Below are 21,645 nucleotides of genomic sequence, written 5' to 3' on the forward strand. Positions count from 1 at the left end.
TTAACTTTGGTCATTCTACTTTCTCATGAGCACTGTATTGTAGTATAATTTTATTGGCATATACAACCTTGAGGTGCTGACTCTGCTGCACGTGTGTACAGTCTCTTTGGATTTGAGTTACTAGCCGGCCCTACATAGTGACTTTGGATCTTCTTTCTCGCATTGCTGCGGTTGGATAATAATAATTTTTTTTTTATCTTCTTTTTTTTTGGTAATCCTCATATATCACAGATGGAACTCTTGATGGGACACCGGCTCCTCCATGCACCAATGGTCATTCTGTAACGACCCTGGTTGGTTTCGGCCTGATGCAAGTTGGTTTACCCGTACCCTCAAGTAGCCACTACCTTCCCCTCCAAACTCCTTTTTTTCGCCGATCTTTGAGCGCCCCATGCTACTTAGGAGAACGGGGAACCAGCAGGGCTCCAGACAAATCATTGGAATACCAATCATCGAGATTGCCATGCCACCAAGGCCGCCCAAACATTCGTCTCACTTCTGGGATCACATGCCACATCTGATTTGCTAGTTAACATAATCTGCCTAAGGCAGTTAGCAAAGGTGGGGGGAGTTGGATCTTTCCACGCCCTGCAAATCTCGCGCCTTGCTAACAGGATAATGTAAAATACAAATTTCGTGGGAAGATCATTCACCTCATAGTTCGTGACAAGCCCAGACATTACTGTAAACCTTGGGACTGATATAGACATTAAGAGGACTTCTTCCAGAAATTCCCTTATCTTGCTCCAATAGTCCACCAATTCAGGGCAATCCATGAACATATGTACATCATCTGCCCTCAAGAGGCCTCACCTTGGGCAGTTGTAGTCTACATTTTAAAATTTGGCCAGTTTTTTCGGAGTTATATAAACCCTGTACATGGTGTATATGTGATTTCTTTTCAGCGCAGCCGGCTTGATTACAGCGTTTAACACCCTGAAAGAGTCATGCCAGAAATCCATAAAGGACCCGTTGGCCGGGGTAAAAGCGTTGCCCCACAATTTGCTGATTTCAGCCTCCGTAACATCTTCCCCCTCTAACATTGCCGAATACCAAAAAGATATTTGATTCTTCCACTTATCCCTTCTAGCTACTGCATCAAATTTGGGGTTAGGGGGGTTATTATCTTCGGGTGTCATAGGTCTCGTTGTCCACCAACCTGACAATTGGTAATATTTAAACCGCGTCAGAGATCCCCTAGTTAGATTCGACAAAATATCCCAGCTTAAAAGTTGGCCATCTCCGTGCAGGTCTCCCCACCTCTCCAGCACTGCCTGCTTCAAAGGTAATGATAATTGATCATTTAGACAGGCTGGAAGGCCTGGTGAGTCCCATATGGGTGCCTGCGGCGCATAATAAGAAATGTTTAGTTTGTTCCTTACAAATACCCAATTTTTCAAAGCTGACCTCAAAATCTTCAACCTCACTTTTTTAAAGAATTTTGGGTCCCCGAACTTATAAAGAAAGAAACTTAATCCCTGGGGAACCTCCTTTAACAAAGCAGAAAATAGCAAACCCATTGGTGATTGATCCATACGGCCCGCCATGATTCTAAAATGCTTAAAATGAAAAGCGTGGCAATACAACAATAAGTCGGGGAAGGCTAGCCCTCCTGTCTTGAGACCTCTTCTTAATTTTTTCCACGCTATTCGAGGGCCTTTGGCATTCCAAATAAATGAACCCAATTTTCCTTGGAGTTTTTTAATTAAAGGTACTGGAAAAGATACTGGGCTGGCATTAAATAAAATAGTTATCTTGGGGAGCACTATCATCTTCAGGAGGTTCACTCTCCCATAAATATTTAAAGGTAGAGAGGACCAGCGTTGTAATAGAGCGATTGTATCTTTCATGACCCTTTCAAAATTGATTTTGGGGATTTCTTCTATCTTGTTGACCAGATGGATTCCCAGATACCTCATTTTGCTCTTTTTCCCCATCGAGCTGGTTTGCTGATTCCATTCCATTATTTCAGTCTTTTCAGCATTAATTGAATATCCTGAAATACTACCAAACCCCTTTGCATGATCTAATAGTCTGGGAATCGCTACATCCGGATTTATTGTATACATTAACAAATCACCAGCATACAATGCCAGCTTCATCTCCATATCCGCGATCTTAAAGGGTTTAATTATTGGATCCGCTCTTAATAAACAAACAAAAGGCTCTATATACAAATCAAACAAAAGGGGGGATAAGGGACATCCCTGTCGCGTACCTCGGGAAATAAAAAACTGCTCAGTCAGTGAACCATTTACTAGAACCTTCGCTGTTGGGGCTGAGTATAGGAGCTTAACGGAAAGCCAAATTTTTCCATCGCCATCCAAAGGTAGTCCCAGTCTACCTGGTCAAATGCCTTCGCGGCGTCTACTGCTACTATGGTCAGGGGCTGCTTCTTTTCTTGAGCAACATCTATCGCTGTGTATAACAACAAGGAGAGTAAGGGAAGTTTGCACAGTCTTATGTGTGGTGGGAACTCCTGGTCCCCTAAACTAGAATTAGACAAACAATGGAGGAGTACCCCCTATGGGCCAAGAAGAATTTATACCAAGAAGAGATTCCTTCAGTATCAGGAGCTTAAGGCCTTGGTTTTAGCAAGAGATTGCCCCAACCTTTTTATATTGGACAGTCATAGTCCTTATAGAAGACCCCTCACTCACCAACCTAGTTGGTGACATGCTTCATCATCGGGGTCCCACCCCATAGGCCGAGTGCCTACAGGGTGTGCTGCGACACCTGGTTACAGTGGAGCGGGTTTTTTTGATTTTTATATGTGTGAATGGTACTTATGAAAAGTGTGTTAAGAAGGGTTCGAGTCTACTCACACCAAGAATTTATTCTGGAGTGCTCGGACCCTATTAAAAATATGTGTTGCACCAGTGCCTATTTAGGAAGGGTTAGGTGCTACGAGACGTGTGGAAAAGAATAAATAGCGTAGTGTGCTATGTGAATTATTTACAAGTTAAAATAGGTCTACATGTTTCAACCATAGGTCGTATTAGGTGGTTTTCGTCAGGACCGTGTTGTTTGGAAGGGGTGGTACACCCACGCTAAGGAGTGTCCAGTCCTCATCCAAATACAGACCATAAATAGTGGTCTGGTGTTAAAAAAGTGCTTTTCAGGAGAAAAACCTGTGGGAATAAAAACATATAAAAAACATATAAAAGGTTGGGTAAACGTACTGGGGATCACAATACAAGGGTACTACTTTATGTAATTATAGTGCTAGGTGAGTACTCAAGTGATAGTCAAACACCTCGCTTTTCAAGTCGTACCCGTGGGCTGTCTGTGGTGGTTGACAGAAGTGCTCAGGCGGAGTTTACCGGAGCATATATGTGTTGAGAGTAGATCCAACAGCTAGTTGAATACACTCGTTGTATAGTACACGTGACTGGGGAAAAGGGGGGGTGTGGGAGAGCAATCGCTATCTATGGTGCGGCGTTTCAACACGCCCAAGCATTTCTGACCGGTATCTAAGTCAGAAATCAGGGCAACCAAGTCCATTGGGCACCGGAAGATCCGAATACCAACCAGGGCAAGAACAAGGCCCAACAACCAGGACCGAGCAACCGGAGAACTTAATCACTAACCTGTCTAACAGACCTCTCACAAAAGATGAGGAATCAGTACTTAACAAAGGGCTAGGTTTTGTACCTACCGCAAATCTGGACAAATTTAAACTTCATTGTCAATTAGCTTCCTTCTTTAGGAAACTAAGATTAAAAGCTTTTTTTGAAAAGAAAACCCCAACAGAGGAAAGCACTGATATAAATGAAACAGGACTTCGAAACAAGTCCACATTTACACCACCACCTCACACGGTTCCTGTGGAAATTTCTACTTTTGAACAGGCCGTTTTCAATGAGGTAGAAAAAACATCCCCCAGAAAACCTTTCATGAATCTCACCAGAAATGAAAATATTGCACTGAAAAATCTACAAAACTCCGACACCATTATCATTAAACCAGCTGATAAGGGCGGAGGGATAGTCATCCAGGATAAATCGGCCTACCAGACAGAATGCCTTAGATTACTGGATGATCCCTTGAACTATCGAAGACTACCGATGGACCCCACAGAAGACCTCAGAGGAGAGATAATATCATTAGTGGAACATGGGGAAGCAGAAGGCTACCTCTCCAAACAAGAGGCGGACTTTCTCTGTAAAAGTGAAGGCAAGATTCCATACTTTTATACGCTGCCCAAATTACACAAAAACAAAATTCCACCACCAGGGAGACCCATTGTCTCTGGCATTGGCTCATTACTTGAACCCCTATCTTGTTTTTGCGACGTCTTCTTCAAAACAATGGTCCAAAAAACCAGCACATACTTGCAGGATACAAAAAGTGTATTACGCCCCCTTGATCAGCTAACCATAGATGATGACACCATCTTGGTTAGCTTTGACATTGAGAGCTTATATACAAGCATTCCTCAAGATGCCACGTTAGAGGTACTCAAGAGGGCTCTGGAAAAAGAAGACTGGTCCTCAAGAACCCCAAGAGAATTTATCTTAGAATGTGCAAGACTGGCCCTAAAGAAAAACTATTTCCAATACGAGGACAAGATCTTTCTCCAAATAGGGGGGACTTCTATGGGCAGTACATTTGCTCCCAGTGTAGCGGGTTTGTACGTCTACGACTTTGAAGAGAAGTACATCCTGAGTCAGCAAAACCCCTACAGTTCTAATATCTTACTCTGGAGAAGATATATAGACGATGTCCTGACAATCTGGAAAGGGAGTGAAGATACGCTATTAAGCTTCTTCAATTGGATCAATGCAAGAGATGAACATTTAAAATTCACTATTGTAAAAGATCCAAATTCACTGATCTTCCTGGACCTCACTATAACGAAAACCAATGGTAAACTAACAACTGCCACTCATTACAAACCCACAGCCAAAAACAATCTGCTCCGCTTTGAAAGCTTTCACCCCAGACCCCTCCGTGAAAACTTGCCATATGGGCAGTACCTACTTTTACGCAGAAACTGCAGCGAACTTGATGATTACAAGCACCAGGCACAGGATCTCACAAACAAATTGAAAAACCGAGGTTACCCCAACAAAATCCTGAATAAAAGCCAAAAACGGGCCCGCAATCAACACCGTGCGGCCCTCCTAGAGGATACAACCAGAACAGAAGAGGAACCTCCATTAACTTGTGTCACAACATACAATACAATTTCCAATGAGGTAACAAAAATCATAGGAAAACACTGGAGTATCCTCAATACTGGAAACTTACATTGGGAAAAGCCCCTCTTTTCATACAAAAGAGCGAGGAGCATCAGAGATGCAGTTGTGAATACCAGACCAAAAATAATCGCAACAGAAACTGAGTCTGTTTTGAACATATGGGGTCTGCCAAAAGTGACAGGACACTATAAATGAGGAAATTGCAGCGTATGCCCGTTCACCAACAATGTGAAAACATTACAACTGGAACCCAACAAAGTATGGACACTCAGGGGACATACAAACTGTAACAGCGAAAACGTAGTCTATCTACTAACATGTCCTTGTGACCTCAGATACGTGGGTATGACTGGCAGAAAAATTAAGACACGCATTGGTGAACATAGAAGCACCATTAGGTGCAAAAAAACAAATACAAGGCTTACTGAACATTTCCAGTCGGCTAACCATAATGCTGATGACATTCGCTGGACAGTGATAGAACAAATAAGACCAGGAAACAATATAAACCAACGCCTTTTTGAGAAAGAACAAAGGTGGGTTTATAGGCTTGCCACCCACATAACTGGGCTCAACGATAACATCCCATGGAACTCAGTAATGGGGTAATACATAACCCCCGGTAATATGGTGTGTAAACAATCCTTATTATGTTTCCAAACTGGTCTTATAAATTATGACAATCTCAAGATCACACTATGATGTCATATTTAAAAATAGTAACACGATGTGTAAGTAAACCTGACTATGTTCCCAAACTTGTCTTGTAAATTATGAAAATCCCAAGTTCACACTACAATTTTAATATCCAAATCAATAACTGAAGCATGTGGACCTACTATGGGTACATGTCTTGTACAATCTGATACCTTTGTTCCTCTTTGGTACATATTTCTCGCTCAACCTTGAGCTTATGAAGTCTCTTTTAAAAACCTGCTTCCCTTTCTGAATGCGCGACCCGCCCCTGAGCGCCGTCCGCGTTCTGCATCACCAAGGTAACCGAAGCAACGCTGTAAGCAACGTGACCGAAAACGTCACACACAGCGTCATCCGGCACCACCCCTGAGCCGCGCACTGATTGGCTCACAACAACCCCCCGAACGGAGTACCGCCTACCCAGGAAGTAACGGTCAGTCTACTTCTAGACGCCGGTACCGCTACGGGTTACTCCACGGGGCATTTCCGAGTGCAGAACCAAGTAGGTTGTGAAGCCTGACGAGCAGAAGCCGCAAGTAAGTGCCCTGCCTCACAGAACCGAGACGCGATTATCGCGTCCCGTAGCAGTACACGCCCATCTGCTACTACAGTATCATGAGATACAAACTTTTCGATTTGCCGCAATTCTTTAGGTAACGGATACCTGCAGTCTTGGCCAACTCGATGCCCATGAAGCGCAAATCGCAGCTTCAAGTGTAAGCCAAAACAACCCCTTAAATGAATGATGTTGTGAATTGATGCAAAAACTTAGATACCGGTCAGAAATGCTTGGGCGTGTTGAAACGCCGCACCATAGGTAGCGATTGCTCTCCCACACCCCCCCTTTTCCCCAGTCACGTGTACTATACAACGAGTGTATTCAACTAGCTGTTGGATCTACTCTCAACACATATATGCTCCGGTAAACTCCGCCTGAGCACTTCTGTCAACCACCACAGACAGCCCACGGGTACGACTTGAAAAGCGAGGTGTTTGACTATCACTTGAGTACTCACCTAGCACTATAATTACATAAAGTAGTACCCTTGTATTGTGATCCCCAGTACGTTTACCCAACCTTTTATATGTTTTTTATATGTTTTTATTCCCACAGGTTTTTCTCCTGAATCCAGGAAAAAGCACTTTTTTAACACCAGACCACTATTTATGGTCTGTATTTGGATGAGGACTGGACACTCCTTAGCGTGGGTGTACCACCCCTTCCAAACAACACGGTCCTGACGAAAACCACCTAATACAACCTATGGTTGAAACATGTAGACCTATTTTAACTTGTAAATAATTCACATAGCACACTACGCTATTTATTCTTTTTCACACGTCTCGTAGCACCTAACCCTTCCTAAATAGGCACTGGTGCAACACATATTTTTAATAGGGTCCGAGCACTCCAGAATAAATTCTTGGTGTGAGTAGACTCGAACCCTTCTTAACACACTTTTCATAAGTACCATTCACACATATAAAAATCAAAAAAACCCGCTCCACTGTAACCAGGTGTCGCAGCACACCCTGTAGGCACTCGGCCTATGGGGTGGGACCCCGATGATGAAGCATGTCACCAACTAGGTTGGTGAGTGAGGGGTCTTCTATAAGGACTATGACTGTCCAATATAAAAAGGTTGGGGCAATCTCTTGCTAAAACCAAGGCCTTAAGCTCCTGATACTGAAGGAATATCTTCTTGGTATAAATTCTTCTTGGCCCATAGGGGGTACTCCTCCATTGTTTGTCTAATTCTAGTTTAGGGGACCAGGAGTTCCCACCACACATAAGACTGTGCAAACTTCCCTTACTCTCCTTGTTGTTATACACATACTAGGCAGCGCACAGCTGCGAGAGCGACACATAATCGTAATCTAATTCAACCATGGCCGATAACCAAGGCCTCTCCTACACCTCTGAGGAGGTCGAGGAGGTGATGAGTGATCTCTCTATCTTTGCGGACCCCAGCATTGCTCAAAGCATTTCTGCAACTACGGATTGGGAAAACCTAACAGAGCTAAAGAGGAACAGAATTAGGACAATCCTGCATGGGACTATCCTAAAACAATATTTGGACAAAAACATGGCACCCAAAGGGCTACTGGTATCTAATGCCCCACGAATCTTCTTGGAAGACGCAGTGTTTCGAAAAGAGTGGGCTGCCATAGCGTGGCATTGTACCCACGACTGGATAGTCTTAATTTTAAAAACAGCACTAAGACTATCTGAAAAAATTCTGGTAGAAATTCAAACAGCGGAAGGCAACATGAAAACAACTATCACTGGCTTTAAGAAAAAGCTAGACGAACTGAACAAAGAGATGACAGACTAGAAAGACAACCTAACGCAACAAAAAGTGCAAAAATTTCAAAAAGATCTAAAAAGATTCATGATGGTGAAAGCATATCCATACTCGGACCCAGAGTATGTACCACCATCCAAGGGGGACGACAACTCTGACGCTTCAAGCAATGCGTCTAGTAACACTTCTAACTCCAGCGGTAATTCCAGCAATGGAAGTATAAAAACGAGAGGCAGAGGACGAGGGAGAGGTAAAAACAGTTGGCCTACATTCAATCCAATGCCAATGCCACATTTTCAAGATGTGTACAACCAACCTCACTTCCCTATGTACGGATGGCAACCACCCTTCCAACAACCGTTCTTTCCCCAAAATCCTTATATGCCGCCTTTTTTAAACCGGGGCGGGAGAGGACGAGGCAGGAGAAAAAACGCCAATCAGGGCAACCAAGTCCATTGGGCACCGGAAGATCCGAATACCAACCAGGGCAAGAACAAGGCCCAACAACCAGGACCGAGCAACCGGAGAACTTAATCACTAACCTGTCTAACAGACCTCTCACAAAAGATGAGGAATCAGTACTTAACAAAGGGCTAGGTTTTGTACCTACCGCAAATCTGGACAAATTTAAACTTCATTGTCAATTAGCTTCCTTCTTTAGGAAACTAAGATTAAAAGCTTTTTTTGAAAAGAAAACTCCAACAGAGGAAAGCACTGATATAAATGAAACAGGACTTCGAAACAAGTCCACATTTACACCACCACCTCACACGGTTCCTGTGGAAATTTCTACTTTTGAACAGGCCGTTTTCAATGAGGTAGAAAAAACATCCCCCAGAAAACCTTTCATGAATCTCACCAGAAATGAAAATATTGCACTGAAAAATCTACAAAACTCCGACACCATTATCATTAAACCAGCTGATAAGGGCGGAGGGATAGTCATCCAGGATAAATCGGCCTACCAGACAGAATGCCTTAGATTACTGGATGATCCCTTGAACTATCGAAGACTACCGATGGACCCCACAGAAGACCTCAAAGGAGAGATAATATCATTAGTGGAACATGGGGAAGCAGAAGGCTACCTCTCCAAACAAGAGGCGGACTTTCTCTGTAAAAGTGAAGGCAAGATTCCATACTTTTATACGCTGCCCAAATTACACAAAAACAAAATTCCACCACCAGGGAGACCCATTGTCTCTGGCATTGGCTCATTACTTGAACCCCTATCTTGTTTTTGCGACGTCTTCTTCAAAACAATGGTCCAAAAAACCAGCACATACTTGCGGGATACAAAAAGTGTATTACTCCCCCTTGATCAGCTAACCATAGATGATGACACCATCTTGGTTAGCTTTGACATTGAGAGCTTATATACAAGCATTCCTCAAGATGCCACGTTAGAGGTACTCAAGAGGGCTCTGGAAAAAGAAGACTGGTCCTCAAGAACCCCAAGAGAATTTATCTTAGAATGTGCAAGACTGGCCCTAAAGAAAAACTATTTCCAATACGAGGACAAGATCTTTCTCCAAATAGGGGGGACTTCTATGGGCAGTACATTTGCTCCCAGTGTAGCGGGTTTGTACGTCTACGACTTTGAAGAGAAGTACATCCTGAGTCAGCAAAACCCCTACAGTTCTAATATCTTACTCTGGAGAAGATATATAGACGATGTCCTGACAATCTGGAAAGGGAGTGAAGATACGCTATTAAGCTTCTTCAATTGGATCAATGCAAGAGATGAACATTTAAAATTCACTATTGTAAAAGATCCAAATTCACTGATCTTCCTGGACCTCACTATAACGAAAACCAATGGTAAACTAACAACTGCCACTCATTACAAACCCACAGCCAAAAACAATCTGCTCCGCTTTGAAAGCTTTCACCCCAGACCCCTCCGTGAAAACTTGCCATATGGGCAGTACCTACGTTTACGCAGAAACTGCAGCGAACTTGATGATTACAAGCACCAGGCACAGGATCTCACAAACAAATTGAAAAACCGGGGTTACCCCAACAAAATCCTGAATAAAAGCCAAAAACGGGCCCGCAATCAACACCGTGCGGCCCTCCTAGAGGATACAACCAGAACAGAAGAGGAACCTCCATTAACTTGTGTCACAACATACAATACAATTTCCAATGAGGTAACAAAAATCATAGGAAAACACTGGAGTATCCTCAATACTGGAAACTTACATTGGGAAAAGCCCCTCTTTTCATACAAAAGAGCGAGGAGCATCAGAGATGCAGTTTTGAATACCAGACCAAAAATAATCGCAACAGAAACTGAGTCTGTTTTGAACATATGGGGTCTGCCAAAAGTGACAGGACACTATAAATGCGGAAATTGCAGCGTATGCCCGTTCACCAACAATGTGAAAACATTACAACTGGAACCCAACAAAGTATGGACACTCAGGGGACATACAAACTGTAACAGCGAAAACGTAGTCTATCTACTAACATGTCCTTGTGACCTCAGATACGTGGGTATGACTGGCAGAAAAATTAAGACACGCATTGGTGAACATAGAAGCACCATTAGGTGCAAAAAAACAAATACAAGGCTTACTGAACATTTCCAGTCGGCTAACCATAATGCTGATGACATTCGCTGGACAGTGATAGAACAAATAAGACCAGGAAACAATATAAACCAACGCCTTTTTGAGAAAGAACAAAGGTGGGTTTATAGGCTTGCCACCCACATAACTGGGCTCAACGATAACATCCCATGGAACTCAGTAATGGGGTAATACATAACCCCCGGTAATATGGCGTGTAAACAATCCTTATTATGTTTCCAAACTGGTCTTATAAATTATGACAATCCCAAGATCACACTATGATGTCATATTTAAAAATAGTAACACGATGTGTAAGTAAACCTGACTATGTTCCCAAACTTGTCTTGTAAATTATGAAAATCCCAAGTTCACACTACAATTTTAATATCCAAATCAATAACTGAAGCATGTGGACCTACTATGGGTACATGTCTTGTACAATCTGATACCTTTGTTCCTCTTTGGTACATATTTCTCGCTCAACCTTGAGCTTATGAAGTCTCTTTTAAAAACCTGCTTCCCTTTCCGAATGCGCGACCCGCCCCTGAGCGCCGTCCGCGTTCTGCATCACCAAGGTAACCGAAGCAACGCTGTAAGCAACGTGACCGAAAACGTCACACACAGCGTCATCGGGCACCACCCCTGAGCCGCGCACTGATTGGCTCACAACAACCCCCCGAACGGAGTACCGCCTACCCAGGAAGTAACGGTCAGTCTACTTCTAGACGCCGGTACCGCTACGGGTTACTCCACGGGGCATTTCCGAGTGCAGAACCAAGTAGGTTGTGAAGCCTGACGAGCAGAAGCCGCAAGTAAGTGCCCTGCCTCACAGAACCGAGACGCGATTATCGCGTCCCGTAGCAGTACACGCCCATCTGCTACTACAGTATCATGAGATACAAACTTTTCGATTTGCTGCAATTCTTTAGGTAACGGATACCTGCAGTCTTGGCCAACTCGATGCCCATGAAGCGCAAATCGCAGCTTCAAGTGTAAGCCAAAACAACCCCTTAAATGAATGATGTTGTGAATTGATGCAAAAACTTAGATACCGGTCAGAAATGCTTGGGCGTGTTGAAACGCCGCACCATAGATAGCGATTGCTCTCCCACACCCCCCCTTTTCCCCAGTCACGTGTACTATACAACGAGTGTATTCAATTAGCTGTTGGATCTACTCTCAACACATATATGCTCCGGTAAACTCCGCCTGAGCACTTCTGTCAACCACCACAGACAGCCCACGGGTACGACTTGAAAAGCGAGGTGTTTGACTATCACTTGAGTACTCACCTAGCACTATAATTACATAAAGTAGTACCCTTGTATTGTGATCCCCAGTACGTTTACCCAACATTTTATATGTTTTTATATGTTTTTATTCCCACAGGTTTTTCTCCTGAATCCAGGAAAAAGCACTTTTTTAACACCAGACCACTATTTATGGTCTGTATTTGGATGAGGACTGGACACTCCTTAGCGTGGGTGTACCACCCCTTCCAAACAACACGGTCCTGACGAAAACCACCTAATACGACCTATGGTTGAAACATGTAGACCTATTTTAACTTGTAAATAATTCACATAGCACACTACGCTATTTATTCTTTTTCACACGTCTCGTAGCACCTAACCCTTCCTAAATAGGCACTGGTGCAACACATATTTTTAATAGGGTCCGAGCACTCCAGAATAAATTCTTGGTGTGAGTAGACTCGAACCCTTCTTAACACACTTTTCATAAGTACCATTCACACATATAAAAATCAAAAAAACCCGCTCCACTGTAACCAGGTGTCGCAGCACACCCTGTAGGCACTCGGCCTATGGGGTGGGACCCCGATGATGAAGCATGTCACCAACTAGGTTGGTGAGTGAGGGGTCTTCTATAAGGACTATGACTGTCCAATATAAAAAGGTTGGGGCAATCTCTTGCTAAAACCAAGGCCTTAAGCTCCTGATACTGAAGGAATCTCTTCTTGGTATAAATTCTTCTTGGCCCATAGGGGGTACTCCTCCATTGTTTGTCCAACATCTATCGCTGCCACCACTTGAAAGGTCAACTCATTGAGCTGTCTGTCCGGAATGAAGCCCCTTTGGTCACAATGTACTACCGATTTTACTACCTTTGCTAATCTCGTTGCCAATACCCCCGAGAATATTTTATAGTCCACGTTTAATAATGAGATGGATCTATAGGACTCTATCCTACTCGGGTCCTTATTTAGCTTCGACATAATGTGACCGTTGCCTCAGCCCATGACCTAGGGACCTGCCCCCCCCCCCGAGTAAGACTTCATTGAACAATAGAGTCAGGACCCCTATAATCTGCTCTAAAACGATCTTAAACAGTTCCACTGGAAGCCCATCTGGGCCTGCGGCTTTGCCCTTAGCCATTTTCACCAACTGAGCCCTGACTTCCCCTTCTTTGATTTCTGAACTAAGATAAGACCTGTCTGACTCAGACAACTCAGGGAGCTGTACATTTGCAAACCATGATTCTGCTTGTTGCCTACCCAGAGAGGAGTTAGATCCGTATAGAGACTGCATGTATCTCTTTGCTTCTTCCCTGATGCGGTCATCCTCGTTGGTTTTTTCCCCTGTACTTGATAAAACCAAACTGTCTATCTGATTTCTTGTTCTGTCCGCTCGGGCCTTCCAGGCTAAGAGACGCCCACACTTCTCACCATAAGCAAACTGCTGTAGATTACTAATGTCCCACTTTTCCTTCAAAGCCTTGTCAAACCCCGCTTGAAATTCTGCTCGCAGACCATCCAGTTCTCTCTGAAGAATTTGCCTGTTATCCAACTCCTCCGCCGATGCCTTCTGCAACTCCAGCTCCTTAAGCTTGATTCTTGAAATCCATGCTTCCCTTTTCTCTTTCCTCAGTCTATTCCTCCTGATCATCAGGGTTGTTAACAAGCCTCGGTAAAAGGCTTTATACGTTTCCCAGACAATTTGTTTGCTTGCTGACCCTGTATTGACCCTAAAAAACTCTTCAGACTGGGTCACTAAGTCCTGTCTGACCCCTTCTTCTAGTAGCAACGTCCGGTCCAATGTCCATCTCCTTTGATGTTTTTCCTGTTTCAAATTGACCACCGTTTCCACCATTGAATGGTCTGACAGAATTGCCGGAACATATGATATGGAGTCAACTGCCGATGAGAGGTTATTATCTAACAGGAAAAAATCTATCCTAGAATGATGCCCATATCTTCTGCTATAGAAAGAATAATCTCTTCCCCCTGGGTTTTTAACTCTCCAGATATCTATCAGGTTAAAATCCCTCATAATGTTCTTGAGTTCTTGACTTGTTTTTTTTGGGGGGGAAAATCTCACTCTTGATGTTCTATCTAGATCTCTATCGAAAATAAGGTTAAAATCTCCCCCTAAAATTATCGGGCCTGCTGTCTCTATTAAGTTGGATTTAAGTTTCATCAGAGCCCCCGGAGCATCTAAATTCGGGCCATAGTAGACTGCACAAACAAAAGGGGTACTTCCTGCAGTCAAAGAAGCTATCAACCATCTGCCTGAGTTGTCTGTTTCATGTTTTATCAGCCTGATCCCCATGCCTGCTCTAATAATTATGGCCACCCCCGTGTACTACCGCTTTGTCCCGAGGAGACAACATCCTGGACCCATCTACATCTCCCAAAGATTTGATTGCATTCTTCCCTCTCCACATGTGTCTCCTCGAGTAGACAGATATGTGCCCCTGATCTAAACAAAAAATCAATAATCCTTCTTGCTTTATTCCTATCCCTTAACCCATTGACATTCCAGCTTATTAGTTTTATACTATATGTCATATTGGCCATAATTCTCTAAGATCACTCTAAGTATTCTGAGCCGGTTCCCTACCTGTGCGTGATTTAATTTCAAACATATATGAGGATAATTTTTTTTTTCTTTTACCCCCTGCTCTCCACCCTCCTCCTCCCCTCCCCTGAGGAACCCCCCCCCCCCTTTACTCCTACGGCGATCTTGTCGCCAGTCGGGAGCTCGCCAGACCCCTGGGTGGTAACCCTTGTGGTTTATTTAACTTTGTGAATACGACAAAATCTAGATAAATTAATCTTTGCTTCTTCCCCTTTTCCCTGCTTTTTCAAATTATATAATTTTTTTTTCTTTTTATGTATGTATATGTATATATATATTTTTTATTATTTTTTTTATTATTTCCCTCCTTTTCCCTTTTCCCCTTTTTCTTTTTATTTCTTACTCCTTATTTTCCTTTCTTTTCCTCACTCTCGAAAACTACTTACACCCATTAACCCCCACACACCACATTGATCACCTTAATACACACGTGTTACTTAGATTCTAAGCTATTTATCTATCTGATTATAGTCTCTACCCCCCCGGGGTTTCCTAGGTCTTTCTACGTTTTACCAAATTAGTATATCTTACTAAGACGCATTCTCTCGCATCAAGGTGAGAAAGGAGTCAACATCTTGTACTGAATTAAAATTGTGAGTTTTGTTTTTCCAAACCACTCTCAGAAAAGCAGGGAACTTCATCTGCACCTGTGCCCCTAAACTCCTTAACTCAGGCATTCGGCTCCCCAACTCCCACTGCCTCTGTGCTGTTATCTTCCCCACGTCTGAACGGATCAGATAGTTAGCTGAACCAAATTGTGGGGATTTTTCCTTCAGAGCTTTACTCAAGATTAATTCTTTAACCGAAAAGGACAGGAAATTCACCAAGATCTTTCGTGGATCTGACCTCCCTGAGCGCTGCCTAAAAGGATCTCTGTGGGCTCTTTGTATCTCGCCCTCAAGGTCTATTTCTGGACTATCCTTAAGGACGCCCTCTCTAAGAATTTTGCAGATGAGGGCCTTGACGTCCCCGTTTTCCATCCCTTCAGGTATTTTCAAAAATTTCAAATTATTCCTTCTTGAGTGAATTTCAAGTCTTTCCACGTCCATCTGTAGGTCCCTATTTCGCGCGCTTAGTGTCTCAATGTCCCTATCATGTCTTTGTGAAGCTCCTTTTAGCAGACTTACATCTTCCTCAAGCACCTCTGTGCGTTTACTAACATCCACCAATTTTTGTTCTAAACTGGCACACTGATCGTGAATAATTTTTTGGTTGGCCTCGGATGTATCGAATTTCTGATCAAGTTTTGTCAAAAGGTCCTCTCTGAGACTTAAAAGGAGAGCTCCAACCTGTGACAAGCCTGGATCAGGGGTTGTTACCAGCGATCTTGCAGGAGGCAAGGGGCTAGCTTGAGCTACTTGTGACTGCTTCTGTCCTATAAGTATTCCCTCTACTCTATTTTCATCTACTTGCACTAGCTCTTCCTCCGATCTCTCCTGACTTATTGCATCCTCTAACTCCCCCAACACCGTATAACTGTTTTTTAGAGGCACTGCGAAGGAAACACCTGGTATATCGGGAGAAGTGTGATTTGGTAAACTGCTAACACTTGGTACGACTGTTCCTTTTGGGTCATTTGACGGAGGGTAACTGAGTGGACCAGGGGAACCAGAGGAGCTGGGAAAAGGAACACTCCCTCCCCCTGCTGTAGTATCAACAACCTTCTCCATAATTCTATAATAGGCTTTTAAGGAAGGGGTGGGCTTTGGGACTGTCCCGCGCGTCTTCAGGGACTTCTGCTTTTGCTTATTCACTTGCCCCACATTATTTCTCCTCCTACCCCTCCTTCTTCCTATCGGGGAGATTGGGATGGCCCCTGCAGTGACAGTGCAAGGGACCTCAACTCCTGTCTTCTGTAGCGCGAATCTCGACCTCAACTGATACCTATTCCTGACTGGTGGTTTGGGGGGGGGGGTACGTTAGAGGGTACGTTAGAGGGCTCCTTATTCCTTCCCTTATCCTTAATTATAGTCTTTTTCTTATGCTCCTCCCCAACCAGGCTCTCCGAGAGAACTACTAACTCTTCTTCTTGCCAGGGGTGTGTGTGTAGATCACTGAGGCTGAGCTTGCTCCTAAGTCCATGCCCTTGTCCCGTAACAAACTCTGCAGCTTACATAATACCCCTCCACTGCTCAGTTTCAGCACAACAATACTCCTCGGGTGCCCAAACGCTTGACCCCCCTTCTTCTCCCCCTCCTTTAGCGAAGCACGGTGAAAAAAATTGTTAATTAATGGCGAGCTGAGGCTTACTCTTGCCAGCAGCCGCCTAGCTTGTCCCCAAGCGCAAGCCCAGTCCCCCGATCCCCGCACTGTGCCGCTGAGATACCTCCTCTCCTTTTGTGTGGCGATACCTGCTCCTTTCACTTCACCAGCCGTGGGTCCAAGATCAGGTACTGGAAGGAGCCTGAACGCGCTCATATCACACCGCTGAAAAGCGTTGTGTGACTATCTCCCCCACCGGCTCCCTTCGCGTACTAGCTCCGTCTTCGTTTCTCCGTCTCCCCTGGGTCCTAGTGCCGGGTATGCTCAGGAGTGGTATGGACGCCGCCGCCTCTCGCTCGTTTTTCCATATGCGAAGAAAGACAAAAAACAAACGCCTCATCAAAATACTGCTCACATCTTACTACCAAATCATCCGCTCTGCCCTCACCGTTTTAGAACCTTGTCGCTGCCTTCTCTTCGGGGAAACCACCTCCCGGTCTGGAGCTCCCACGGCAGACGTCAGCCTGCCGTCATGTTCCTCCCTCGCTCGCGTTTGGATAATAATTAACATGATTTACAGTCATGTAGCTTAACAACTGGGATGGACTCAATTTTCAACATGCAGCGTTTGTTTGGCTGTAAACAACTGCATCACTAAGATTGGTAATAAGCTCCCTTTTCCTTCTTGTCTATAGACCACTATTGTCGAAAAACATCTTATGGACTACACCTAAACATACACGGAATTAGAGGCAGGCCATTGCTTGCCATTTGTTGCTTTCTTGTCACTCCTCTGTATGCTTCTTATTCCATTGCTTCCCTTCCTCTTGTTTGTCCCCCTCCTGGAGCAAAGCTTAATTGCCATCCTTTTGATTGGTTGACTTGCATTCTTCTGCTGCTCACATTCAATACCCTACTTTTTTATTTTCTCTTCACATTCCATGGTAGTGCATACATTTTCTTACTCTCTCTTGTGAAACTTATCTTGCAAATAACTCCCTACCTTCCCATGCATCCCACAGACTCAGGCATATTTGTTACTCTGCTACCCAACTCCCCATCATTTCCCCCCCCGCTTTTGAGTTCTCTCTCACTTGCTCCTCTTTGCACTGCCCTCTCTCTCATTGCTGTCCTTTTTAAAAAAAAATCTTTATTTCAGTCATACATAACATAGTTTCAGCAAATATTGTTGGTATCCCAGTATGCAGTGCAAATTCAAGTACGTAAGTGACTTAGTATCACCTCTCAGTTTTACAGTCTAGTTTGAATCCCAGATGCCCACAATAAAAAGACAGCAACTTCAGCCATATAGAGATGGCTCATGTGTAGTATGTCTGTTTGTGACCAATAAGCAGCCAGGCAGTCGTATAGTTAAAAAGACTGAGGTGTGCCTGAATCCTTTGCTCAAAGGTGGATTTGCATATAAAATTGTGTATTTGGAAATGTATTTTATCTCTATCGGGTTATTAGCTGCGCTTTATAAATCCTGATGGAGTTTGTCGGAGTGCGTATTTGAGGTGTTCCCTCGTTCCAAGACACATATTCTCAATGAATTCTAAAAATCTTGTGCGTAATAATTCTCCACCATCTATTAAAATGTTCTCCAGTCTTTATTCAGTGGCGGTCTTTTACTCATTATTGCTCATGCCGTTTTATATAGAAGCACCATAGAGACAAAGTTCCTGTTAGCCTATTGTATGTCTACAGTATAGCTCCGTAGAGTGACCATTGGTGTGCTGTCTGTGTGGATGTTTTATGTCAAGTAACCTTGACAACAGCTCTTTCCTGGCTATTTGAATAGGTGACACCACCACGCTATATACATAAACTCAGCATCTTCACTAAGCCATTTCTTGCTTCTGATAAGTTCCTAGTTAAAGTGGACATTTGTTTTGGGGTGACATATAACCATTGTCAAAACTAATATTTATGATTTTATGCTGCGTGCAGCAGTAACTCCAGCAGTCCCTGGTAAAGCTAATGGGTATGAATTTGGCTGCTAACCTTTTGACTTCCATCTGCACTTGTTTTGTTATGTTCAGCTTTATTATTGGTTTAGCTATTGATCCTTGCTAATATATATATATATATATATATATATATATATATATATATATATATATATATATATATATATATATATATATATTAGTCTTAAAATACACACTCGTTGCCACAGTAGTCTTTGAAAATGAAGAGAACAACTTTGTGTGTGAATGTGCGCCTTGTAAAAAAGTGGACTGCCGTCACTCCCAGTGAGGTTGACCAATAACTGAAGTTTGCTGATCCATGCCCATACTGTAAACTGTTTTAGGCGGAAATGCAATAATCAGAAAGAGACCTATGGTTGAAGAGAGCCGGTTAAATGCCTGTGTAGGTAAATGTCATCTATAAATCTTTTTAGTAAAATCAATAGGGCTTGGCTAATGCCAGACCTAAAGAACAATTACTGTGAGAGCAGTTGTGACTGCAGGTAGTCTGCTCTTAGTGAATTTTGACAAGAGGATACAGTGTATATGGGTATACTACTAAGATTTACATGCCGTACCTTAAGTTGACCCCCCGTATTTCGGACAGTTGCGTGCTTAAATATTTACTACTGCAGTGACCATGGAGGCAGTGTCTTAACTCTTACCTTATTACCTCTCAGGCTTGAGCAACATTAGCCTATAGAGCTTCATTATAATTGTGTTTATAAGGGAAAGGTATGTATGCGAGACAGCTGTGTATTGCAATTCTTTGGTACTTCCACTGTGCAATGTTATCTGACAAAGAAGAAATGAGAATGTCTGGGCTTGCAACTTGAAAACACCAAGTTACGTACTTGAGCTTTGATGTTGCATAAGCCTTGTTTGATTCTCCTTGGAGTGATCATGGTCTTGGCTGGGAAATCAGCAGAGTGGAAGCACAATTCTACCAATACTTGCATGATACCTGCTCCTAGCCCTTTGGGTTTTAGGATGATTGCGTTCTGCATTGATGTCAATTTAGTGTATGGCCTCTAGAGAGCAGAACAAGAGAAAAATTGTGAAAGGAGTTCTGACATTTACATGTATCTAAAATGGTATTTTTTCTTTGTAGGTCAACAAATATGAGAAGCCTGAATCCAATGATAATGTCAAGGTTGTGGTACGATGCCGTCCCTTGAATGAAAGGGAGAAGGCTATGTCATCGAAGATTGCTGTCCATGTGGATGAAATGAGAGGGACGATTGCTGTTCATAAGTTGGACTCACCCAACGACCCACCAAAGACTTTTACATTTGACACAGTTTTTGGATTAGACAGTAAACAGCTTGATGTCTATAACTTGACTGCAAGGCCCATCATTGACTCTGTCCTTGAAGGATACAATGGTATGTCTTATTTTTTATTCATAATTTGTTTGCCTGAATAATTTTTTGTAGCATCTTTTACAATCTGCATTGTTGCATTTATACATTTCAGAACTGGTAAATTTTCTGCACCTAATCGGAATCTAAACAAGCATTGGCATAGCCAATAGGTCTCACCTTTGGAACCTTATAAGTTTTCAGTTATGCAGTACAATATCCTTGGTACAACAACATCAAGTGTTGCATGGCTAAACACTTATAAGGTCCCGAAGGCGAGACCTATTGGCTGTGCCAATGCTTGTTATGTTAAGAGCTGGAGGAGGAATTATTAGCAGAGTTTGTAAATTGTAGTATGATTTTGTAGACAGCAACAAACCTAAATACGTAACATGCTTATTCAGTTAACATGTCCTAGGTGCATGATATATATGAACAAGTAACAATTCTATTCACATATTTTGAAAAACGAGAGCAAGTGTTACTTATTTTCAAAAAGTTATGGTTACTTAACTTCAAAAAGTTATCGTAGATAAGAAATCATGTTTTTGTAAAGCAGTGAACATGTCGCAGTAATAGTCCACGCTAGTAAATAGGAGGACATTTTCATTTATAAACAGAATTAAAAAAATATTTTTAAATTAATGTCACAAACTTCATATAAATAAACATGCACGCTCTTATAAACAGATGAATACGTTCGTGGTATTAGTGAATTCAAATCAACAAGAGGGCACAGTAGTGAAAAACATTGTCATTTAAATAAGAGACATTCTCATTGGAATGGGCTCATATTTTCGTGCGAGAAAGTCACATATATCTACAGAAAAGCTTGTTCCTGAGCGCGAGACAACATTTTCCTGTAAATAGGAGGGCATGCTGTAAATTGGAGATAATGTTTCAATAATGAAGGCGCTTGTCAGTTTTAAAAAGAACACGCGTGTGTTGAAAAGACATCGAAAGAGTGAATCAGACCATGTCACGATAACAAAAAACATTGAAACCTTGTCAACACAGAAAACGGATTGCATTTTATGGTAAACAGTCGAGTCTGTTAAAGTAAATCTGACAATATGTTGATTTACATAAAAACGCCTGCTTGTGAAAATGTGAGAACATGTTGTCATAAATAAAGAGCGTGTCCTGTAACGCAACGAGGTGTAATGAAGATAACACTTCAATACAAGTTAAAGTGAGTTTTTATAAGTACCATATTCTTGTAGTAAGTGAAGCTGTCTATGTAAATATGTGAACCTTTACATTTAACTGAGGATATTGATACGGTCGTGCGCATTCTTATACGCAATAGAGCTGCCAGTGTAAGTGAAAAACTACAAACAAACAATGCAATTACAAGTAGGTAGGTGACAGCGTTCACGGTTATAACATGACACGTCTGTAGATTAGAGAAATGTACGTGTAAACAGATCAGTGTGTTTGTGTAAACAGGAG

General features: G+C 42.7%; 1 protein-coding gene across 1 annotated transcript in view; it reads left to right on the forward strand.

Annotated features, from left to right (window-relative positions):
• KIF3A (kinesin family member 3A) overlaps positions 1-21,645 on the forward strand; it is a 332,918-nt gene that overhangs the window by 11,047 nt on the left and 300,226 nt on the right. Inside the window, exon 2 of the mRNA XM_086959471.1 lies at positions 19,944-20,217. Within this exon, the coding sequence (XP_086815597.1) occupies positions 19,944-20,217 (274 nt within the window). The remainder of the gene's footprint in view (positions 1-19,943; positions 20,218-21,645) is intronic.

The sequence above is a fragment of the Lissotriton vulgaris genome, chromosome 2_2 (genome assembly GCF_964263255.1).
Source record: "Lissotriton vulgaris chromosome 2_2, aLisVul1.2, whole genome shotgun sequence".
NCBI lineage: Eukaryota > Metazoa > Chordata > Amphibia > Caudata > Salamandridae > Lissotriton > Lissotriton vulgaris.